General features: G+C 42.2%; 1 protein-coding gene across 6 annotated transcripts in view; it reads left to right on the forward strand.

Moving 5' to 3' along the window:
- Positions 1-248: 248 nt before the first annotated feature.
- The window catches only part of FRY (FRY microtubule binding protein), a 339,974-nt gene continuing 314,326 nt past the window's right edge, over positions 249-25,896 (forward strand). For 4 of the 6 annotated variants that reach the window (XM_049646767.1, XM_049646768.1, XM_049646769.1 and 1 more), the window contains exon 1: positions 505-805. In XM_049646767.1, coding sequence (XP_049502724.1) covers positions 505-805 — 301 coding nt within the window. The other 2 variants (XM_049646775.1, XM_049646774.1) reach the window with 2 other exon arrangements.

Below are 25,896 nucleotides of genomic sequence, written 5' to 3' on the forward strand. Positions count from 1 at the left end.
TTCCTTCCTGATCATCACCAGCCGTCTCTCATCTCCTCCTTGCAGCCAACTTCCAGTTGGCTGCCTGCCAGATAAGGAATTTCATAAAGACGGATGTTTGTTCTGCGTTCGCGGTTCAAAACAAAAGGGTACGAGGCACTGTAAAAAAGTTTTCCCCCCAACTTTAAAAACCGTCCGAGTTTGAGAAGCGGCAAGAAAAATAAGGCTTGCAATTTGCATAGGTTATTTATTCTTAAGTAGCAGGTGGTGGTTCCTTTATGGCATCGCACCAACGGCAATTCCACACGGCAACCCTCACACCAGTTTTTAGTACCCTCTGCAGGAGCCCGCGCCCGTGTGCCCACATCTGCTCAAATCCCTCGCCCTCCTGCACCTAATGGTTTTTTGGATCTCTCCTCCCCTGTGCTATTAACTGTTGAGAGGAGGGGCCACTTAGTAATCCTACACCTGTTCAAGTCCACGCCTATCAACTTGCTAAGCTTCCCAAACAAGTGCCGGTAACGCATGAGAACATCTGAATCTGGGGCTGAGGCGGCCGTGGCTGCTGCCGGGTTGGGCTTTTCAGATTTTTGTGAAAGAGTCTCGAATGTATCTCCTACCATGGCAGTTGATGACAGCAATTTATATTCCAGAACGAAGAACAAACTGAATTCGTCTCAAAATGATTATAAATCATCGAGACGGAGTAGCCTGCCACCTGAACTACTCATAGGAAATGACATTCGAGGGAGACTTCAAAGAAACTTGAAAAATTTGGAGCCCGTTCACCTGCGGCGCCCAAAAAAGAGACCGTCCATATTTCCAGGTAGGAATCGTTTACGTTTATACCGGCCAGTTGGAGGAAAAAAAAAAAAAAAAAAAAGGACTGTATTTCATTTGTTACGATCAGATGCGTTACATTTAAAATGAACTTGGGACATTTGAGAGCTGACAGTGGACAAATATTTCTAACTGTAAAAAATAAAATAATTCTTCGATGTGAAAGCACCCCCACCTTCTTCCTTTTATTTTCTTTGTTTCTTGTAACATCTTTAAGGATCTGTAAATAGGCAGCTATTTTATTACTTGTCACAAACAGCCAGATTATGGAACTGCTTTCCTTGCAATCTGGAAGAATTCCATGCTGCATTTCCTTCTCTGGCGTATTTTCTTTATTTTGCAAGATTATTGGATTGTTGAGTGAAGCTGATGTTTGTGTGCACCAGAAATTAACACCATTAAATACTCGAAGGCATGCTTCAAATTCCTGTCTTGCATCAGAGCCTAAAACCATTTGTAGTAAAGGGCTCAATTAAACAATGTGGATGGTGAACTGGATTGTAGCACAGAAGACTCATGGGTTTCAATCTTGATAAAGGGACTCTGATGTCTGCTTCAGATTTCCATGCCTGGATATTACAGATGTGTAGATCATATAAAATGCCTGTGACAGTGAACTCTAACTGAGGCATCACTGGAGAGTGATTACTGGAGTGTATGAATTATGTAGTCAACTTGATTTCAATGCTGTTTGTGTTGGAATTTCCTGGAAAAACTACAAGTATCCTTTTTGTTGTGATTGATTTGTTGGAGTCTGTACGGGGGATTGATTAGACCCAACTGCCAAGGATTAACTCTGTGATGATAGAAAACACACAAAGAAACAAACAATTCAAGCAAGTTTTACCTGGAAAGATGAAATTGACTTCCCTAACCGCTGAGTCATTACCCTGCTTTCGGAAATAGCTAGGAGATGATTTAGAAAGTTGAGGACTCAAGGCCACAAGCTGAAAATTACATTTCTTAAGGGAGCTGTGGTTTTCATTCATTTCTTCTTGGTTCAGTGATGTTGCTCTGATGTCAGACTCTGCTGCAGAAAAAAGCAGAGCCCAGGGGTGCCTGGGTGGCTCAGTCGGTTAAGTGCCCAACTTCAGCTCGTGAGTTCGAGCCCCGCATCGGGCTCTGTGCTGACAGGCTCTGTGCTCACATTAAAATTAAAAAAAAAAAAAAAAAGAAAGAAAGAAAGAAAAAAGCAGAGCCCAGACTAGACTGGGCCAGAGGTGTGAGTGGGTGAGTGTGCTGTGACGTGAAGGAAGGGCAACATGAAAAATGGTACAAGGAAGATCACTGACGTGTCCGATGTGTCTAGAAAAACAGCCACTTTCTGCTCATCCTCTTTGGTCTGAAAGCACCAAGGACCCGAGGCCGGTCTGGTTGTCCAGAAGCGGTGTGCCAGGGAGCACTTTGTGTTCCGTTGGTTTGCTAGGACTTCTTCACAGATGTCCTCCCAGACCTTTTCTTCACCTTCTGCTTTTTCCTCCCTTCCTTTATTCTTTGGTGTAACATTGCCCGGATCCATTTATGTTATGATGCCTCCTGCCTTCCTCTACCGGCACAGCCCCATACTTCATGAAGCCTTCTTCTTTCCAAACAGCCAGACCCCAGGGCTCTTTGCCTCCTTCCACTGTCGTTCCCATTTGTCTTCCCTTTCTATAAAGTCATCTCGCTCTGGGCTGTCAGCTACAGCCGCTGTGGCAAGACCTCTTCGTTTGGACTTCGTTTGGACTCAAGATCCTTTCTAAGATCTTGAATTGTCATGATTAATACAACAGAGTAGGGTTGTGAAAAGGGCTCTGCGCTTAGGGGAGCTAAGCTCTAGTCTAGACTGTGCCCCTCAATGGCTGTGTGTTTTCTGGTCCACTCCACTGACCCTGTGGCCTTCAAGTACATTATTTGTTTCTGCCCCACTTCCCCTCCTTGGGGGCAGTGACAACAGATAGGCTCTTTTCACCCTTCCAATGTTTCACTCGGGTCTTCAGTTGACAGGCTAGAGAGTTACCTGGCCAAAGTTTGGGCAATACCGACTACTTGATTTCTAAATTCCTCTTTAATTAAACCATGACTCCACTCTCATGCAAGTTGTACTAACTTCTTTTTGCAGTGGATAACTGCAAATCCCACCAAAGCTCCTAAGCGTCACCTGAAAATGGAAATGTACATGGACTGTGATAACTGTTCCCGTTTTATACTGCTGTGTAGCTGCACACAATGAGCACATATGATGTATGTGGGACCTGAGAGTCAGAGAAACTAAGATGCATCTCGGAATTAATAACTGGCAAAACTAGGGCTCAGACCGGGTATTTTGACTCCAGTGTTGAAGCTGTCTCCACTCTTATTACACTGCACTCCATTGTCAACTGTTGCTGTCTTTTTTCGGGTGAGATTCAAGACTCGAAGAGATATCTGCTCTGCCCTGTGCATTCACTCTGACATATATATCATCCATGTCAGGTCTCATGTTCAGTCCCATGCTGGACGGTTGACCGATTGGTTGATCAACCAACCAATCATTCATTCATTCATTCATTCATGAAATATTTGTTTCATCCTTGCACTGTTAGGAATAGACCTTCAAGATTCTAACTGCATATTACCCTTCTCTTCTGTTGCCCACTTCTCCTCTCTAAGGGCTGTCTCATGCTCCAGAGAGCCATCCACCCAAGATGCAAGTCTGTTTCCTTCCCTTGCTTAAAATTCTCCAGTGGTTACCACTGCTCTTAGGATAAAGTCCGAACTCCTTAATGTGAAGTATAAGAGACCTAATAATCTGATCACGGCTTCCCTCCCCAGCCTCTCTCAGCACACTTTCCCCTGGCATTCCAACAAACTCAGCCAACTTCCCACCTCCATGGCCCCTCATGTTTCCTATTCTAGGGAACCCTACCTGCATAGTCTCACCTAATTCCCACCCTGGCTTTAGGTGTCAGCTTGACATCCCTTCTTCTAGGAAGTTTTCCTGACCCCCACATCTGGGTTGGGTATATTCTCTGTCCTTCTCCTCCTCATAACACCTGGACTTTTCCCTATCACAGCACTTATCACACCGTATTGTAATTGTCTGTTTACTTGTCGGTATCTCCTACTAGCCAGTGAGCCATGGCTCATATCAGTGTCTTCACCATTGTATCCCCAGTACCTATCTCAATGCCTGGCACATAGTATGTGCTCAATAAATATTTATTCAGTTGATTCAAAATGCATTGAACTGAATTGACTCTTGGCGTACCTTGTTTCCTCTGTCTTCTTCCAGACTCTCTGCTTGTGATTCTCCCTTACCTCCCAACACATGCGTGCGCGCACACACACACACACACACACACACGCACACAGACATGCACTCCTGCGTCCCTGTTATGCCCTTTGTCTCATTCCCCACCTGGGCTTTAAGGCCCAGTTAAAATCTTCTGTCTTCTTCAGCCACCCACTCTTCTTCCTCTGACCTCTTTGAGTTCTCCTTTATGCTTACCACTTCCTCAGCCTCAGTACTATGTAAAGCTGTAAGAAAAAGAGTGCTTCCTGGCATTGTGTTCCATTGTCTTAGTCGTAAATGGGCTCAGTGGTCACTTTGTTACTTTGTGGCAACTGTTAAGTTTTTGTTTATATAGAAATTCTTTGAAAATAGGGACTGTATCTTATATGCCTTTGCATGGCCCAGTTGTCCAGGAGAGGGAATTGCACATAGTAAGTGTTCAGCCAACACCTGGTGGTTCAGTAACTAATTTTCTGTGCAGCCGTGTCCATTCTGTGGAGTCTGAGTCTAGCTCCAGCAAAGAACTAGTTGGCCTATAGAGACTGTAACAGGCGAAGGTCTTTTTACTGCCTTTCATCATTTTAAGAACTCCTGGGAGGCAAAAACGCAGGTTTCCCTTGTCTCAGTGTGTAATTCATTCATTGAAACCTGTGTTAGGATTCTGCTGTCTACCAAGAACTATCCTAGACTTTGGGGAGATCGCAGATAGTATGTTTCTGGTCTAAGCGAATAGGAAAGAATTTTCCTAGCTGGGTGCCTTGCGTATTGTACAACTCAGTAAATGCCTCCCGAATAAAGGAACTGAGAGCACTGAATCTTTAAAAGGAAAACCAATGCATTTTAAGATCATATGTGCACATTAAATACTAACCAGTTTTCTTCCCTTAAAGAAGACTCAAGGGGCGCCTAGGTGGCTCGCTCGTTGGTTAAGCGTCCGTCCGACTCTCAATTCTGGCTCAGGTCATGATCTCACAGTTCGTGAGTTCGAGCCCCGCATCAGCAGTGCAGAGCCTACGTGGGCTTCTCTCTCCCTCTCTCTCTCCCCCTCTCCTGCTCCTGCGTGTGCACGTGCTCTTTCAAAATAAATACATAAACAAAACAAAACACAACAGAAAGAAGCCTTAACAACCGAAGCTCGAGCTGACGTTTTGGCATCTCGCCGGGGCTCACCAGGCGCAGTGTCGAACGTATGTCTCTAGCAAGCACCAGCCTGGCCTCCCCGTCCTCCTGAAAGAGCTCGGCAGCTCGCTAGCGGTAGGCTCGGCTCAGTGAAAGAAAGGGAGGAGAGAGAAGTTGTCCCGACAGACACCGACCCCGTAAGTGTGTCAGATTAAAATGAGTGGCCCGTCCTGCACCTGGAAGCCAGCGGGGCTCAGGTGCCCGGTGTAACGGGTTGTTCGCTTAGCAGACAGGGTGGTCTGTATAACCAGCCAGTTCTGAAAAGGCCTTTGCCACGTCTACAGTCAGCTGTTGGGAAAAGCAAAGCACTCCTCCGCTCGGAGGAAGCAGGTCGTTCCACAGTGCTTCCTTGTCGCAAAGGAGACTTTGAGGATGGGCAGTTTGCTTCAGGTGCCCTACTTATCACAGGCACAGTAAAAGACACTGTAATTAAGCATGCCTCCTCAAGCACTGTGTTCTCTGCTAGAGTTCTACCCTTCCAGAACCTGCTGACTAGCACATCTGGTGACATTTCAGCAGGGCCTTCAAGAGAGGGAGAACTTCGGGCCTCCTTAAAGATGTGCTATTTAAAGATTGCGTCCTGGGGCGCCTGGGTGGCTCCGTTGGTTAAGTGTCCAACTTCAGCTCAGGTCGTGGTCTCAAGGTTGGTGAGTTCAAGCCCCACATCGGGCTCCATGAGGAGAGCACGAAGCCTCCTTGGGATTCTCTCTCTCTCTCTCTCTCTGCCCCTCCCCTACCTGTTGTGAGATCTCTCTCTCTCTCTCTCTCTCAAAATAAATGAATAAACTTAAAACAAAAGACCGCGTCCTGGGATCATGTTCTGTTGTCACAGGTTGTGAGTAGGCTCAGTGGCTCTACTCGGTAATGACGGGAACCATACCTCACACACCCCGGTATTCCCCACAACACCCACTCGCAGGCTTTGCCTACGTGTGCAAGAGGTGGTGAAATAGTCCAGCAGGGTGGAAGATGTGCGCGGATACACGTGTCACGACCACTCTGTGGGCCGCACCCCTGCCCATCTGGTCCTGTGACTTCCTCCGGCTGCTTCCACAGCAGGCCATGTCCAGGGCCCAAAGCAGAGGGAGCCTCAAAGGCAACACTTTGAACTTCTGTTTTAGCCAAAGCATTTCACAGAGTAAATACCTGCCTCACAGCTGAGTTCAAGTGCTGATCCTCCCTCTTACTACATGATTAAAGTCACTTCGTCTCTCAGAACTTATTTCCTTCTCTGGAAACACTAGTCTCACGGGTTGTGGTGAGCTCCAACGGGGTAACGCATGGCTATAAGATGATACACAACTGTGATCGCCAGACTTCTCTTACTCTTTGGTGCCAGTAAAGGTTTTGTTTTTCATAATTAGTGCTTTTCCTATTCATGGGTGGAGAGTGGGTATGATTGTAACACTTCACAAACTTCATGGTTGGGAAGTTCTCCAAAGTGTGTTTAGTTTTTTTTTGTTTTGTTATGTTTTTTTTAAATGTTTATTTGTTTTTGAGAGAGAGAGAGAGAGAGAGCAGGGGAGGGGCAGAGAGAGAGAGAAAGAATCTGTAGCAGGCTTCCAGCTCTGAGCTGTCAGCGCAGAGCCTGACGCGGGGCTCGAACTCACAAACTGCGAGATCATGACCCGAGCCGAAGTCAGACACTTAACCAACTGAGCCACCCAGGCGTCCCTCCAAAATGTTTAATCAAGACCTTTGCTAATGTAAATCCGATATAAGACGACACTAGTAAAAGATCAATTAATTTTAATTTTCTCATAAAAAGAGGAGGACACAGAAACTCTTCTTTGTGATACATTACCCACGTATTTTCTTACCGTGAATCATTAAACTTGAGAGTATGGTCATGTAAAGCCTCTGAAAATTGTTTAACATCAATGTCTGTGTTTTATAAACTTGTAGCCTTGCCATGTTTAATATTTTTACCTAATTTTGCCCTATTTAAGGCCCTGCTTTTGGAAACTCAGTCCTTATGCTATTTTTTTTTTAAGCTAAAACTCAGAATAGGAAGATAATTGGTTTGCACTTGTGATTTTAAAAAATCACTTCTATGGAGGATTGTAAATGAATTCACCACTTGAAATGGATCTTTTTAAATACTGGTATTTAGACTTCAAAATCTCTTGAAGGTCAGCACTTAACATTTTGACTTAGAATATTTAACAATATTTATGGCATTTCTTATTAAAAACTACTAGTGCAGCAGAAACAGGTAGCCCTTACTTAAATAATCAGATTTAGTTATTGGACAAGTTTATTAAAGGGGATGAAGTTTCTGTTCCTGTTTTGCTTTGTTTTCTAAAAAGAAAATGGCAACAAACCTTTAATAAGATTATTAGTGGTAAACCAGTTACTATAAGGAGCACAAAAATGCTGATACTGTAATATTTATATGCATGATTTAAAAGCAAGGGGAAATGTGTTTTACCTTTATGCAAGGGACCGAGTGTACCCAGCATAAGCGGAAGGCATTAGATTTATAGCTCCACTTCACGCATTGGTCCCTGTCATAAAAAAGAAAAAAAAAATTAAAAATACAGGTTTCTGAATTCAGGACTTACTGTATAAGTATGTTGAAACACTTGAACACTTCTGCCGTAAAAGCAGTTCCTCTCCGTTTGTTGATTTACAGCAAATGTGCAACTTTACAGACTTGAGTTTCCATACACTTCTCCCCCCTATTGTCAATAATGCTCTAAATACGTATTCACATCGAGACTAATGAAAATATTACCTATTTTTACATCCGTATAATTTGATGCTTACTCAGTATACTTCACTGGTGATTTGTAAACAGTTTTATTATTTTTTAAAAGGGTTTTTGTGTTTTAAAATTTTTTTTTAATGTTTATTTGTTTTTGAGAGAGAGAGAGAGAGATGGAATGTGAGCAGGGAAGGGGCAGAGAGAGGGAGACACAGAATCCGAAGCAGGCTCCAGGCTCTGAGCAAGCGGTCAGTACAGAGCCCGACCTGGGACTGGAACTCACCAGCTGTGAGATCGTGACCTGAGCCGAAGACAGACGCTTAACCGACTGAGCCACCTAGGCGCCCCGTTTTTGAGCATTTTTAACTGTTTGCATAAATAATGTATTTTCAACAACTGTTTAGGATGGGAATGGCCCACCAGGTACTCAGTTACATGAGAAACCACTATCCCGCCCACATTCTTTCACTCCAAATACTTTGGGACTACCTACCTATCTAGAGGATGTTTGCCTTCAAATTTCAATTAGGATACCTCTGGTCTTTCTTTACAATCTAGAAAAATACAGATTTGGGAGTAGGGGTTACAAAATGAGATGAGGGGTGCCTGGGTGGCTCAGTCAATTAAGTGTCTGACTGCGGCTCAGGTCACCATCTCATGGTTCACGAGTTCGAGCCCTGCATCAGGCTCTGTGCTGACAGCTCAGAGCCTGGAGCCTGCTTTGGATTCTGTGTCTCCCTCTCTCTCTCTGCCCCTCCCCTGCTCACACTCTGTCTCTCTCTTTCTCAAAAAAATAAATAAACATTTAAAAATTAAAAAAAAAAAACGAGATGAAACAGGTAGTTAGTTTCAGGTGATGTGCATGTGCAAACTCTCATCAGAAGGCAGTTAGGGTATTTTTCAGTCACAATTTGAAAACCTTTCCCTCCCATATGGGTCATGAGTTAACTTTTTTGTGCCGAGCAGCTGACTGTCAGATGTACTTCTGAATATCCTGGAAACATCAGAAGTACGTCCAGATGTACCTCTGAACATCCCAACATCCAGAGCCCAAAGACAGAGGAGGCACAAGGAGGATGGTCATTAGATCAGATTCAGCCATGGTGCTGCCTCTGCTCTCAAATACCATACTTCTCTCCCCACCCCCCCCCCCCCACCTCCACCGACCCTGACACTTAGGAAAGACTAAAGTCATCTTAGTGGGTAATCAATGCTAGATGGCATTGTACAGTAATTAGGGGCAAGAAAGACACAACTGAAAGAAACATCCCTTGGTCGTAAGTATTGAAGTAGGTGCCCAGTGGTAGCCAGAAGATATCCTCGAGAAAGACTACCACATCTATTCAACAAAAATGTAAACTCTATTGCTAAATGAATGTCTCTTAGGTGCAAAACACTGCAAGGAGTGGATGGTGGTTAAGGAATGGATACACAGTAATTTGTTCGCATATCTAATTTTTTACTAGGAAAGCAGGGGGCATTAATTTGGGCACTCACGCTTCTCTGGTAACCGATATTTAAGCCTCTGTGTTGCACCAGCTAATGGCCATCGTGACACTGTCATCTGGCACAGAAGCCCTAATTGGCGATGAAGCATCGCCCTCCAGGAAAGTCCCAGGGGATCTTGCTTCTCCTCCTCCTTCTCCTCACCTCCTCCTCCTCCTCTTCTTCCTCCTCCCCCTCCTGCTCTGGGTTTCTCTGCCAGGGCTTTGTTCCTTTTTGTAATTTGTGCCTCTTTTCTGAGCCCTATAAAAAAAAAAAAAAACAGCTAGGTAGGAAAGAGTCATAAGTTGAAGGTCCCTCCCTGAGGCCCAACTCAGCAAGGGTTTTCCAGTCCTTTGAGATATTTGAACTCCTGCGTAACTAAGGGAATATTAACTTATCAATTTAGGGCAGAGTGCGGAGGCCCAGACTACCCATCCCCAGGTCCTAACCCCTGCTCAGAACCACAGGGTTAAACACTAGGACTCTCCCTGCCACCTCTTGATCATTTTTTTAAAATGGTAACAATGTGTTATGGACTGAATGTCTGTGCCCTGCACCCCCAAATTCATATGTCGAAGAAGCCACAATCCCCAGTTGATGGTATTTGGAGATGAGACTCTGGGAGGCAGGGAGGCCATGAGAGTGGAGTCGTTATGAAAGCACTTAGTGCCCTTATAAGAAGAGACGCAAGAGAGATGATCTCTCTGTCTCTCTCTGCCATGTGAGGACACAGTGAGAAAGCAGCCATCGCAAACCAGGAAGAAGGCCCTCACCAGACATCAAATTAGTCAGCACCTTGACCTTAGGCTTCCAAGTCTCCAGAACTGTGAGAAATGAATATTTGTTGTATAAACTACCCCATCGACAGTAATTTGTTACAGCAGCCTAAACTGACTAAGCCTCAGGGCTGGTTGCAGGTAGCCAACTGGATGAATGAGAAACTTTTAAGCCCTTAAAAACAAAAGCTTATAAACAATGCAAGTTATATTATAAAATATACAGAAACGTCCAATGAATAAAATTCAGTGAACGTTCTTCATGAGACTTAATGCTGCACAGAAATTGCATTAATCAAAAACGGGATAAACTAAGTACCGTACTTATTTTCTTTGGTTTTCAAATCATAGAAATATTGCCAAATGTAATTGCTTGTGATAAAGATGTCACAAACTACTACATAGTTATTTAAGTAGAAGGAAATGCGTTTTTGGAAAGTGATAAACGTCCCAAAGTTATGGCCCTGCACTTTGTCTTAATTTCTGCTAAAATAGGGTTTTGTTGTTTCCGATACGCCCATGCTGCTCAGTCAGTCCTTCTTCAACAAAGAGTTGGTGACTAAAATCTGTATGCTTAACCGAGCTTGACTAATATTTGTAATGATAGAAGCCATTTTATTGGCAGTAAATCGGCTTCTGATTCCTACAGCAAACACTCCCACACATACAAACGTGGATGGGCAGGAAGAAAAAGGAAGTGACGCAGAATGATATTCTCCATAGACAACCTAAAATGAAAACACAAAATCTGCATCGAGGGGGTGATGATAGCAGGTGAGGGCGATGCGGAAGAAATGCATCAGGAAGTTGTCTAACATGCCCAGCAGAGAGCACTTAAAAAGAAAAAAAGTGAAAAGAAATTAATGTGACATCCCCATCTATATACAGTCACCTCCCACAGCAAGGACTATGCGAGGTGGTTTTTATTTTGAAGATTTTACGGCTACGGACAGGGCAAGACCACTCGCGGGTACGAAACTGGCTTTGGTGTTGTGTTTGGGAAGTGGATGGAAGTTTTCTGTTTCATCCTTTCTCCTAAAGGACAAGGAAGGATTATAACCCAACCAGTGCCTCTGAGGGATTTACAAGACAGTGGACCAGAGGGGAGAGGGGGTGGAGCAGGAAGAGAGAGAGAGAAGCCCCGAAGAGTTGATTGGGTTCTCGTATTTTCACACTCCTCCCTGAAAGGCACCCTTGCTCAGTCTCTACATTATAACTTAAAAAAACAAAACAAAAAAAGAACAAAACAAAAACAAAACCTCACAATATCTGGATCTAGCTTATTTATATTTGGGCAGCAGGGGTAGAAATTATTATATGAAATTTTGATGTTCAGACAGAAGTCTGGCCTTGCACGTTGTTTTCATTACATTTGAAAATGCAGCGTGTACCTCAACAACAACAACAACAAAAGAAAATACAGTGTGTAGGAGCGTGTAGAAAAATCTACTCTAAAACCCACCACCTTCTTTTAGAAGCTAGAGTAGAGGGGTATAGTGTTTGTTTTGCTTCTTTAGATAAGTGTGGACGTTGAAGGCTATGAGACACTGTAAAATAGCTTACTATGTAAACGTTGTACACAAAGTACAGATTAATCAGCCCACGGGAATTCTGCCCATGCCCTAAAATGTCTGTAAGCCCCTAATTTCTTATACTCAACAGTTATAATCTTAAGGGACCGCATTGCTTTATGCTACTCGTTGCTGAATGAGGGGCGTACAACATCTTTTTAAGTGTGTGGCATAATAAACTATTGCATTTTTTAGGAATTAAAATAAAAGTTTTAATTTGAAAGGCAATGTATCTCAAAGTGACAACGCTTCTCCGAACAACTTCTAAGAATTGTGATCAGGTGAGAGGAACATCTCGCTTTCAAAACTGTTCATTTCGTTACTGGGAAAATGAGAAGTGCACCCATCTTTAAGTCATATGAGTTCGTCAAGCCTGCATCTTGCCTACTCTAGACATCAATGAGCTGTCTCAGTTTGTCATCATTGTCGTTTTAACCAGTGATAGGGCATCTGAAACCTCTGTGGCATTTCCTCAAAAGTTTAACTCCCTCCTAGTTATCCTACAGCTATGCCTTTAGTCCTGGAGATTTACTATTTTTTCAGAGCTCAGACTAAAAAGTGCTTGGCGGTTGTGCCGTTGAAGAATCTGGACAAGAAAATAGCTCACTTGGTAGTCAGCACAGTAAAGAATCAGAGAATCATCAAATTTTGGACCTGAAAAAAGACTTGGAATCTAATTCAATGCACTCATTTTACAGATGAAATAACAGACCTGCACAGACAGTTTGCACTGGGGGCCTCCTGCTTCCCAGTCTAATCTTCATGACATCACCACAGAAACCTACATTAAGAACCTCTGCAGCCATTTTTTACAGAGAGAGTGAGGAGAAAATGACACTCACAGCTTTCCTTTCCACAGGGTCCCAGAGGCAAGCAATCCACGCACCAACCTGCTTATTCAACCTCCACATGCCCGCCATGTTGTACGCTGTGGTGGGGCGGGGGTGGTAGGTCAGGTTGGAAGTTTTAAAAAGTACATGTCTGGGGCGCCTGGGTGGCTCAGTCAGTTGAGCGTCCGACTTCGGCTCAGGTCATGATCTCACAGCTTGTGGGTTTGAGCCCTGCATCGGGCTCTGTGCTGATGGCTCAGAGCCTGGAGCCTGCTTCGGATTCTGTGTCTCCCTCTCTCTCTGCCCCTCCCCTGTTCATGCTCTGTTTCTCTCTCTCTCTCTCAAAAATAAATAAACATTAAAAAAAAATAAAAAGAAAAAAAGTACATGTCAGTCAAAGTTGGTGAGACCCAGCTGGGGTGGGGGTTGAGTCTTGTCTAATGCATGGCATCAAGATCTCAGTAGGTTTTATTTTTTAATAAATATTTTTTAATAAAATTTTTAAATAAATTTTTAAATAAATAATATCTTTCAGATATTAAAAAATTCTCTTTCTTGGACAAACACAATCAAGTGAGAGAGAGGAAAAAATTTAAGTTTAAGGTAACTTTAGTTCAAGGAAACATGATTCTTCTCAGGAGGAAACCTGGATCCTATACAAATATTTCCTTTTCGGGGAGAGGGTCAAGGAATATATGTTCCTTTTGAAAGGGAAAGGTCTATTGAAGTTTCATTGCCTTCACGGACTGAGATTTGTCACTATTTCCTTATTACAGTGAGGAAGCTGAGGTATACGGAATTTAGTTACTCATTCAGCACAAATGACTTTGATTTAATTTTAGACGCCCCTGTTCTTTAAAAGCCCTTTCAGCCATCCTGTCACATGAGATGTTTTTCAAACAGTATTCTTCAACCTGTAGTCCTCTTGCTGGCTCCTTTCTCCTTCTCTTCTCCCCTCTGTCCTTTCAAATTCCCTTCCACAATGTCCCTGGAATTTCGTCCTCTTCTCTGCCTGTTGTATAGAGCAATTCTGATCTTTCCAGCTCCTAAACTTTCCAGGTTCTAAACTCTTCTTCAGGCCTGTTATTGCATATCCAAAACCAATCAAGGTGCTCATCCAAATCAAAGCACCTTCTGAGACTACTTCCTTTAAGCCTGTGGTCCACACAAGAGTACATGAGAACCATCTGCAGATTGTTTAAAATTAAATTCAGATGCCGGTTCAACAGTTTGGGATTGGCCTAGAAACACTTATATTGAGTCATGATTTGATTCTGATAGATCTCCAGCTCATTCTTTGGGAAACCCTGTGGCACAATGAGATTTCTCCTCTACTGGAGGCAGTTGGAGTCCAGATAGCAGGGCTTTTTCTCCTTTACGTATACAGAGGGTATCTTATTCTCAAAAAACGCCTGCAGAGACCCCCACTATGACTGGAGTTAAACATCTCCCCATTGTTTGATTGCTCAGCCCACCCTATGGTATAAGCCAGAGATCACTCTCATTAGAAGCTCTGTCAAACTCGGGTAGACTCATTAGCAGGGGATAAGACTCGTGTTTCCTGTCTTAAGAGGATTTCTCTTGTCTGAAATGTTTGTATTCACTTGAACAGGCTCAGTGACCCATGTAGCTAAGTCACATAGAGGACAAAGCTTGCTCTCGGACAGCCCAGAGGACTTTGCTTACCATCCATCTTCCAATGGTGTTTGGCAGAAGACAGTCAGTCTTAAAGGATCGGGAAGGAGGACCATCTGGGGTTAGGACAGTTCCACATTCTATAATTTTAAAACCCAGAGTAGTTTGTGATTTAGGTGGCATTATCGAATAAGGGTAGCTTTGTTTCAACTCCATTTACAATATAGCTGTGTCTCTTTCAAAAGATCACTTAAATACAAGAATCAGAAACCGATCAGAGGGTCATTATAAAGTATTTAAATTATCCATGCTGTGAATTAATAAATTATATGAGGCATTTTAAGTAGTCTGTTTTACAAAAATGTGCACACTCCTCAGAAAGATATCAACCCTATTGTGTTAAGAAATACATATATCTATATTATTCTTTCTAATAAATTTACTATCTTTTTTCATGCTTCTGTCATCTTTTTACCTTTATTCTTAGCTCTTTGAATAGAAGAGCTACATTGTGTATTTTTTTTTCTGTTGTTGTTGGTGTCGCCCTGAAACATTTTACCCAATGATTTCAGCCCGTAGTAGGTGTTCAGCAAAATGCTTATGTCCCACCCAGGGCTATGCATACTCTCCCCTCTTCCACAAGCAGTGTGTGAATCTAGGTAAGTGATTTAACCACCCTGTGTTTCTGTGCATATTCCCTGTAAAGTAAGATAAAGACGGTCACTGCCAAGAATCTCTACTCTTTTAGGACCCCTCCGGAGTCTGGAACTGCATCTCTGAAGTAGTTCTCTCATCCACTGGTAGATTTCTACAAAACAATGAATTCTGCATTTTATTTTTGATGGCGCATCTCTCATGGCCCCTTTGCGTTCAGAATCAAGCCTATACTCTCGAGGACAGTGTTGAGGGCCCAGCAGCCCTCCTAGCTTGGCTCCTGCTCAGATGAAAGGCTTCATCCCTGCCTCGGCCCCTTCCACGCGCTGCTGTAGGCCCACCGACCACTGGCTGCTCTCTGGCCCTGCTGGCCTTTCACTGGCACAGGTCTGGGGTCTCCACACAGCCTTCCTCCATCTGCCCGCCGTGCTTTTCCCTGTCCTATTCTATTTCCAGGCTGAGCTCACAGGTCACTTTGTCATTCAAACTGTCCCTTACAGTCCCACTCCCAGATAATTTAGTTGAGTCCCACCTTTTGTTCCCTGGGACTTTGCACCTGGTGCTATGATAGTATTTAATTCTGTACATGTCCGTTGTTATCACCACCCTCTCTGCCCAGACTCCAAGCCTTTTGAAGGTAGAAACTGTAACCTGCGAATGAATGAATGAATGAGTGAATGCTTTGCCTGTCTTAACTGCCTGGTTTGTCTCAGCCATCAGTAACAAGCACAGAGCTAAATTATTTCCTAAGAGGCAGTAGTCTTTCTTTGCATTCATTCCCTGGTGAAAGTGGTTTCCTCTACTCTCTCCTGTCTCCAAATCTCTTATCACCTGGATTCCTGTTATTTTCCTTTTACTTTAATATATCCCAGTTCCACAAGATCTCTTTGCTTATATTACTAGCTACTTTAAATCCTTCATGGATTTAATTAAGTGATAAGTATAATACAATATCCTTTGAGCATTATCCGAGGTAAATAACATTTTTCCTTCACGGGCAGCCTCCTTTTTTTAAATTTTTTTTTAAGAGAGAGAGAGCACAAGAGGGAGAAGGGCAGAGAGAGAGGGGGAGACACAGAATCAGAAGCAGACTCCAGGCTCTGAGCTGTCAGCACAAAGCCCAACATGGGGTTCGACCTCACGGACAGCGAGATCATGACCTGAGCCGATGTCGGACGCTTAACCGACTGAGCCACCCACGTGCCTTGTGGCAGCCTCCTTTTTTTTTTTTTTTTCCCAATTTCTCTTTCCCACTTACTGTATCGTGGGTGAAGCTGATGTCAGCTCTCCCCCCTGTCCATCCAGTTGCCTAATGGTTTGGAATCATTATTCTTTCATAATTTGTTTTGCTTCAGCATACATAATTGACTACAATTACTTGACTGTTTCATTTTGGCTAATGTAGATTTGCAGACTCAGAGCTTTGCCATGCACTTCACTTTTGCTGGTGTCATTATGTATGCTGCTGTTGCAGGGACCGTAGTGGCATTTTGTGCAAACAGTATGGACGGGTTAAGTAGAAAGAATGAAAAGAGACCCAACCCAAAGTGATCATCAGAGGATAAAAGTGAATATCCTAAAATCCTTAACGCAGTAACAAGTGTATTCAGCTTTTGCATTAAATAATTGGGCATAGAGTCTCATTCCTAAGGAAGCTTGCTGAATTGATGGTCCCTTGATGTAGGGAACGGATTGTTTACCTGATGAAGCAACATACAAATATCTCAGGAATAACCAGCTTTACAACTGAAAGCAAACTCCTTAGGGCAAAGACTTTATATGTTTGGCACAGTTACACTTATTGTTCAGCAGTGCTGGATAAATATTTAATAACTGTTCCTCCACACCTATTCTTGGCAGGTCCAGCCTTCCTGACCTGTCATGTCCATAATCAAGTATGTATTTCCACATTCATCATTTGAGGTGTGGTGCCACTTTTAGGCTGGTCTCTCTGGGATGTTGCCATCTTCTCTAGGGTTGGGGTGTGCTCTCGGTGCCTGGGACATAGATAATTAGCCATGAATATCAAACAGTACTCTCTTTTTTTTCCCCTTGCTTTTAAAACTCTCTTTATTTTTAGAGCTAGATGACTTACAGAGTGAGCTGTATTTTCTCCTGAAGGCAAAGCGGTCACTTTTTTCTGAGTTTGTGCTAAGACCCTGGCTTCATCATCTAGGCTCTGTGACTAACTGTAACTCTAACTTGACTTTGGGCAGCTCGCTTTGCCTCTCAGGAGGACAGCTTGCTCATCTGAAAGAGATCCTCTTGGGCTGTTCAAAAATGTTCTTTCTGGCCCCCAAGTTCTAGAGTATTGCCTATTTCCAGATGTAATATTTGTGCTTGTTTACTCAGAAGAAATAAGTTAGTTCACTTGTAAGTCTACCTTCCTAGAGAATTCAAAAAATGTTCTATTACTTAAATACTGGATCTGTTACCTGATTTTCTTTTCTTTAAGAGGAATTTCCCCGATATTAATTACATAGAAGCGGGGGATCATTGTGGCAACAGATGTGAATTTCAAAACACATACATGTAGAATAACCTGGCTGTTGAATTACATGGATTTTAAAAAAACGACAACATTTAAAGTGATCAGAAAGAACAAAATCTACTGGTTCTGGATGACAGAGGTCTGCTAATTGTGTGGTTGTGTGAACTCCGTCTCTTGGTTTCTTTATCAGTAAAATGGGAATCTTATCTTTCTGTTTACCAAAGAAGGAGAAAGAAGGCCAAGACTTCAAGGTCCATTGCAGTTACAGGAGTTTTCACTGGAAACTTCCCGTACAAAAAGGTACTGTTCAGGCAGGTGCTTCCAGTTTTCTGACCGTGGGAGAGCCTTCGTCTTTGCCCGCTCGAACTTTCTGTTTCAGCTGCTCTCTTGACGTTTGCCCCCCACTTCCTTATGTCTGGAGCCACCATCTTTGCTCATGCAAAATGTTATTTGTAGTTGATCAGCCCTCAGAACGATTTAATCTGTTGTTTGCTTCCATTAACCACTTCTTCCAAAGGCCCGAGTTGATCTGCCAAAAGGGTAGTCGTTAAGGCTCCGTCAAAATGCTGTGCAAACCCACTTAGTTTTTCTCACCTTGTCTTCCTCTCCTATCTGGGAATTCCCAATCTGCAGAAGTTTTGTTTGTGCACGCTCGGGTTTCCATGGGCGACTCAGGTAAACTGGAAAATTCGGTGGCCCAGGTCAAGATCAGGATCATTTCTACCTGTAATCACTTTTACTTTTGTGAAGTTCAAACACATGGTTCAGGGAAGTGAACCCCAGTTAGCAGGAGCACAGAGAGCTCTGGTTCAACTGAATCTTCGCCATTAGATAAACCCCAACACCTAACAATAACTTTTGTGCTTCCCACTGCAATGATTTATACCAATTTTAGTCTCATGTTTAAATTACTAATATTACATGTTATCGCATGAATACACCCAGCATTGACACTGTTTTTAAGCGCAGTATATCGTATTTATCTTTCTGAATGCCTTCAAAAATGCATACTTCCTCCGTGGAGTCCCCACATACTAATTTTGAGCTTTCCATCATTGATTAGGATCACCTTGCCTAATTCAATTTTCATTTCTGCATTAGTAGATCTTGTAATATTTATTGTTATGATTATTTTTCCACATTGATTCTTTCCCGTCTCCCCCCTCCCCCCAATGGCTGTTATTCATAGAAAAATCACACACGAAATCATTCATTCATTCATTCACTCGCTCATTCGTTGTATAAATACTATTTGAGTACCTACTACCAGTCAGGAAGTAGACTATTACGTTTTCATAAGTATTAGTCTTCTACTATTATTGTAGAGCTATCTATTCTTCCCTTCAATTCTATCAATATTTGCTTCATATTTTTAGGAGCTCTGATGTTTCGTACATATATTATTATTCTATCTTCTTGCTGAACTAAGGTTTTTATATATGTCCTTCTTTGTCTATTGTAACAGTTTTTGACTTCAAATTATTTTGTCAACTATTAGTATGCTACCCCTACTCTCTTTTAGTTACTATTTGAATTGACTATCTTTTTCCATCTTTTCACTTTCAATCTATTTGTGTTCTTAGATCCTCAATTCCAAAGTCTCTTGTAGACAGCACAGAATTGGATCCTGTTTTTTTTTTTAAATGTTTATTTATTTACTTTGAGGGAGAAAGAGAGCGAAAGAGAGCAGGGGAGGGGCAGAAAGAGACAGAGACAGAGAGAGAGAGAGAGAGAGAGAGAGAGAGAGAGAGAATCCCAAGCAGGTTCTATACCATCAGCACAGAGCCCAACATGGGGCTCCATCCCATAAACCATGAGACCATGATGTGAGCCCAAATCAAGAGTGGGGCACTTAACCAACTGAGCCACCCAGACACCCCAGATCCTGTTTTTTTTTTAATCCATTATGTCAGTCTACATCTTTTGTTTGAAAAGTTCAATCCATTTATTGCAATTACTGATAGGGGAGGGCTTACTCCCCTATCAGTAATAACAGGAGGGCCTGTTATTTTTTTTTTTTTCTGTAAGTCTTACGGCTTTTTGTCCTCATTTCCTTCACTGATGTTCAGTTGATATTTTTGCAGTGGCCTGTTTTGATTTCCTTCTCATTTCCTCTCATATATATTTTATAGATATTTTCTTTGTGGTTTCCATGGGGATTATATAAACTATCCTCAAGTCATAGCAATCTATTTGAAACTGGTGACAACTTCATTTGCAGACAAAAACTCTACTTATTTACATCTCTGCCTGCCCCTCAGCTTACAATATTGATGCCACAGATTATATCTTTATTTTTTTGTGCCCATTAACATAGATTTATGATTACTTAAAAAAAATTTTGCTAATGTTTATTTATTATTGAGAGACAGAGAGAGACAGAGTGTGAGCAGGGGAGGGGCAGAGAGAGAGGGAGACACAGAATCCGAAGCAGGTTCCAGGCTCTGAGCTGCCAGTACAGAGCCTGACACGGGGGCTCGAACTCACAAACTGCGAGATCATGACCTGAGCTGAAGCCGGACGCTTCACTGACTGAGCCACCCAGGCGCCCCTGATTACTTTTTTATTCATTAGTCTTTAACTCCATAAAAGAAAAAAACAGCGGAGTTACAAACCAAAATTACAATAATTCACATTTTTGTATTTGTCCATATATAGATTTTTGCCAGACGACTTGTATATTCATGTTGTTTCAGGTTGCTGTCGAGTGTCCTTTCATTTCAACTTGAAAGACTCCCATTAGCATTTCTTGTAGGGCAGGTCTACTGTTAACTCCTTCGACTTGTATTTATCTGGGGATATCTTCATTTCTCTCTCATTTTCGAAGAGCAGCTTTGTCAGAGATAGTATTCTCAGTTGACAGTTTTTCCTTCTAGTACTTGAACTATATCGTCCTACTGCTTTCTAACCTGCAACATTTCTGTTGAGAAACCCACCAAGAATCTTATTGAAGACACCTAGCCATGACGAGTCACTTTTCTCTGGCTGCTTTTAAGATTCTCTCTTTGTCCTTGACTTTCTACAGTTTGATTATCATGTGTCTCAGGGTGGGTCTGTTTGTGTTTTTTCTACTTAGAGTTTGTTAAGATTCTTGTATCTGTGGCTGTCCTCAAAGTTGGGACAGTTTTACTGTTTTTCCTTCACATAAATTCCCTGCCCTTTTCTCCCTCTCTTCTCCTTGTGGGACTCTCACGATGCATATATTGATGTGTTTGGTGTTATCTCAAAAGTCCTTTTAAATTTCTTCATTCTTGTTTCTTTTTCTTCCTCAGACTCAACAATTTCAAATGACTCATCTTAAAGTTTTCTGATTCTCTTTTTCTGCCTATTTAAATCTGTTCTTGAACCCCTCTAGTGAATTTTTCAATTCATTTCTTGTTTTATTCATCTTTATAATTTTAGTTTGCTTCTTTCTTTTATGTTTATTTATTTTTGAGAGAGAGGGAGAGAGCGAGCATGCACAAACAGGGGAGGGGCAGAGAGAGAGGGAGACACAGAATCGAAGTAGGCTCCAGGCTCTGAGCTGTCAGCACAGAGCCCAACGTGGGACTGGAACCCACAAACTGAGATCATGACCTGAACTGAAGTCGGACGCTCAACCGACTGAGCCACCCAGGTGCCCCTAGTTTGGTTCTTTTTAATAACTTTGATCTCTTTGTTGATGGCCTCATTTTATCCCTGAATTGTTTTCCTGAATTTGTTTAGTTGTCTGTGTTCTCCTTTATCTTATTGAGAATACTTAAAAAAAAAAAAATGTTTTAAAGTCTTTGTTAGGCTCAAGGCCTGTGTTTCTTTAGGGTTAGTTTCTGGAGATTTATTTTGTTCCTTTGAATGGGCCGTGTTTACCTCTTTCTTTGTGTGTCTTGTGATCTTTTGTTGAAAATGAGGCATTTGAAAAACTTTTTTGTCAGCCAGTCCTAGTAAACTGGCTCTGTGCAGAGGAAGATCACTGATTAGCCTGCCACGAAGATTCAAGGCCCTCTCGGCCTTTTTCCGGAATATATGTTTTCCCTGGGCCTGTGCATATGCTTTTTCTTCTCCAACTCGCTTGTATACCCAGCTGCTTTTAAATCTCTTAACTTTCCCTCGAGGTCCAAAACATGCCGCCATTCCCATCAGTGTTCTGAGTAGGCCAGATGGAAACCAGTCCCTCCGACAAGCCAGAATGTTGCAAGCAAATTCCACTCTTTCCTCCTGTCCTGGGCAAGGGACCAGGAATTGGGTGGCATCCTCCTGACCACGTCATGCTGCACTGGGGAGAGGGTAAGGGCAGGCAAAAATGCCACGAAATATCCTATAGTTTTGAGTGTGACCTTTTCTTGGCCAGACATTCACTTGGTTGACAGCTTCTTGACTAGTTTCTAGAGTTCCCACAAAGCTACTTGGGGCCATATATTGTTGTTCATTTGGTATTTCAGTGGGAGAACAGGGGCCTGGAGCTTCCTAGTCTGTCACCTTGCTGACATCACCCTTGCTCATAGGTAACTCATAATCCAGACACAGAACAAGAATGACATCAATGTTTGTGGTTTGGAAAAAATAGCTCTTGAGATTACATATCCTTGTGTCAAAGAAAATAAACTTCAGAACCAGAGAAACCATTAGCAACCTGGGTGCTAGGCTAGGTGAGAAATGGAAAGAGCCTGAGCTAAGACAGAGACGTACATTCAAGATCTATTAAAGAGTTATGGTTCGAAGACTCATTGGCCTCCTGGAAGCCTGGGCCAGAGATGTAATGATGGAGGAGACATGGAATCAAGAAATAGACTGGTAGATTCCAGGACGTCTGTGATTTTCGTCCAGTTCCTTGGCCATTCTGAATTTCATTTCCTCATCTATAAAATAGGGTGGTTCTGAAGTTTAAAAGAGATAACACATGTCAGTGCCTAGTGAATAGTAGGCAACTAATAAGAATTTCTTTTTTTCTCATCTCCCTACGTGTAACCAGTATTACGAGATTGTGCAGTTTGGTGAATGGTGATACTATGAACTGAATAGGAAAAGCATAAGCCAATCTTTTAAATCCCTGGGTTTGTTGGTTTGATTGTTTGTTTGTTTTTAACTCCTACTCTGCAGTGATAATAGACGTTAGGCAGGTTCTATATAAAGAATAGTTTGCATTCATATTTATCTTTCCCAAACAAGCTGTCCTAAATTTCCTAAAATTATTATCTTATTCCCAGAATGTTCTCCAAAGATGAAGCAGGAAGCAAGGTCGCTTTCAGCACACTGGTTGGTTCCAGGTTATTCTGTAAATTTGGAGCTAAGTGGTAAAAATAATTTGTCTCCTGGCTCTTGAACCAAGGCCTTGTTACTGTTACCAACTCTGAGGCTTTTAAAAAATCCTGTGAGACTTTTCTCCAAATGATTCTAATTTGACAGATTAACAGCTATGTAAATACATGTGTGCATTCATGATGACAGTTTGAATGTTATGTTTAGAGATTATGAAAGGAAAATAGAAAAAGGGATTTCGCCTTGCCTTCTTTTCCCCTTAAAGTACTGACCTTTTAATAAAATTGTGTTTCTATAAGCCAAGATTCGAATTGCTATCAATCCTAGAAAATGTAAGTTCTCATGCAACTAGTGTTTCATGCGGACTATATATCTAGCTTTACAAATCATAATGTAGTGGCTTGTAACGGATGATGAAGAACAATTTTAGAACCTATTCTTGAGATATTTTAGAAAAATCAGGATGATGTGTTTACCCCTTGAAACCACTTGATACAACTAAACAAATCAAGTTTAGTTATGATCTATGCATCAGACTTTAGAAGATGATAATTATATATCCAGATATTCCATTCTGATAGGAGAAAAATCTTTTGGCTTGTAAAACATGAAAGTTGAGAAGTGGAGGAAATGCCCGCATCAAGCCGGGGAAGTGAGGAAAGCGACTAGTACAACTGTGCCCCCCGTGCTCTTTCCTACAAGTCACACCCCACCTTCCCACTCCACCAAGAAATGGAATTTTCCAGAGTCCTGAATTTGATTAATCATGTTGTATGTTTTTTTTTTTTTTAAGTTTGTTTATTTATTTTGAGGGAAAGGGCACAAGCAGGCAAGGGGCAGAGAGAGAAGGAGTGAAAGAATCCCAAGCAGGTCCCACCCCATCAGCACAGAGCCTGACGACTCAGGGCTTGAATCCACAAACCACGAGATCATGACCCGAGCCGAAGTCAGATGGTTAACCAACTGAGCCACCCAAGCGCCCCAATCGTACTGTATGTTTTGAATTATTTTCACAAAGAACACAAGGCATAAAAATATTAAGTAGCAGCATCTAATTCTTTTTTTCTCCTCATCCTTTTGCTGTGGTGCATTGCTGTATCTTGTCTCTTACCTAGTGAAGTAGCCAGATTTGGCAGCAAAATGTTACCTCCCACAGAAAAAGTAAGAATCACATGTTTTTCTACCGACAAGGATGAAACACTGATGGGCTTCGTGTTATAATTCATTGTTACACACGTCGAGATGTATTTTTGTTTAGCAAAGTCCAGATAGTGGGAAAGACACAGTTGTCCGGTGGGTGTGTCTTTGTCTATTTTAACACGTGAGACTGTGTTATTCAGAGACTTTATTCAAGACCATTGTAGGGCTGCATTTCTCAGAGATGACACACGGGCATGTACAGACACAGATAATAGTTTTGTCTTGTAAAGCCTTATCTTTGAAAGACCTGGCTCAGATGGTAAGACTGCCTCATGGAGTCCCGATGTAATTGAGGCAGGTGCCCGTCGAGGTAACGGCTGGCTTCCCAAACTCACTCCTACGCTCCAGGTATACTGAACTCCAACCAGGAACTGAAGCCTGTGCACCATTTCTTCACCATTTGCACCTCCTGTGCCACCATCCATGCACCTTCCCTCTTCTCCGTGCTGTCCCCACTGGCTAAAATAGACTTTGTCCCTCCCTGCTCCATCAGTGCCCCTATTGTCCTAAAATTTTCAGCCTCCTTCAGAACTTGATAAGCATTGAGCCCTTCTGGAAAGCTGGAAAGCCCTTCTGGAAAGCCCTTCACATTCGTGTTGAGTTGAGTCCCTTTGTAACTACTCCTTAGAGCCTTCTGCCAACGTTGGTTATGATGTTCTAGTCATTTGTCTGTCTCCATTGGAGAGTGAACTCCTTGAGGATAAAAATTGTTTCTTTTTTAATTAAAAATACCTACAACACTGCCTGACACCTAGGCATGACTCAATAAATGTGTGGGCTTTTTTACAATATAATTTATTGTCAAATTGGCTAACATACAGTGTGTAAAGTATGCTCTTGGTTTTGGGGGTAGATTCCCATGGTTCATCCAAAAAGTGTGTGTAAAATGAGTAAGTGGACAAATGAGTGAATGATTCTATCCTGGTCTGTAAATGGAATATTGACATGTGTATGCCAGGATCATAGCTAACTCTTCCCAAGTTCCTTCCATGTGCCAGGCATGGTGTTGCACTTTTTTTGAGGCATTTGCTCATCTAATCCTCCTAATGACTCTATGATGGACATAGAGTCTGTAAATGTTCTGTAAATGAGACATTGAGACACAGAGAGTTCAAATAACAAGATCATACCACGCACACAGATTTCAATCTTAGATTTGTTGAGCCCATTACAATCAGTCTGTATTTGAAGTTATATGGCTCCTAATAAGAATGTGTCAAAATTATCTAGGCTAAAAGAATAGCTACAAACCTTACTTTTACTATATTGTTTGTACAAGTAGAGAAAAGAAAAACGAATCATCTAAAATCCTGAACACAAAAACTTGTGTTATCCGTAAATATTTTCTTTCATTTTCTTCATTTTTTTATTAAAAAAATTTTAAGTCCTATATATACATAATTTTTATCTTAATATATATTGTATTCATATTTATGTTAATACCTTGTCCTCATAACCATAATTATGTGTGAAAGCTCCAGGCTCCAAGCTGTGAGCTCAGAGCCCGAACCCACGAGCCGTGAGATCGTGACCTGAGCCGAAGTCAGATGCTTCACCAACTGAGCCACCTGACTGTCCTCATTTTACATGAGGACACTGAAGCTCTGATGTGTGTGATGATACTATTCCAGGTACATCGATATACTTAGCCAATTACCTACCCTTGGACATTTGTTTCTCTCTAACAATACTATGGTGAAAGTATTTGTGTATGTTGGGGATCTCGTTTGATGTTTCCTTAGCTTTTCAGAAAGGGAATTTCAGCACGAAAGCCACACCAGTTATTTAACAGGAAAATAACCAAGGGGCTCAGGCAGTCAGCATTTCTGTGGTTTCTGGAGGCCCTAGACATAGGAGAAAAGACTAGCGGTGATAGGGTCCTTGGGCTGACCCTCATTAACTGGGCATCCTGCCCTGTGGGGATGTGTCCCGGATCCAACAACCAAGACAGAGAACAGCGTGAGGAAGAACCCATAGTCCCCGCCTCTTTAGAATACAGAATGGAATCTGGTGAAATCTGTCACGGCTGCAAATAAAAGTTAGGGGGAGATTGTCAAGACA

The sequence above is a fragment of the Panthera uncia genome (assembly GCF_023721935.1).
Source record: "Panthera uncia isolate 11264 chromosome A1 unlocalized genomic scaffold, Puncia_PCG_1.0 HiC_scaffold_16, whole genome shotgun sequence".
NCBI lineage: Eukaryota > Metazoa > Chordata > Mammalia > Carnivora > Felidae > Panthera > Panthera uncia.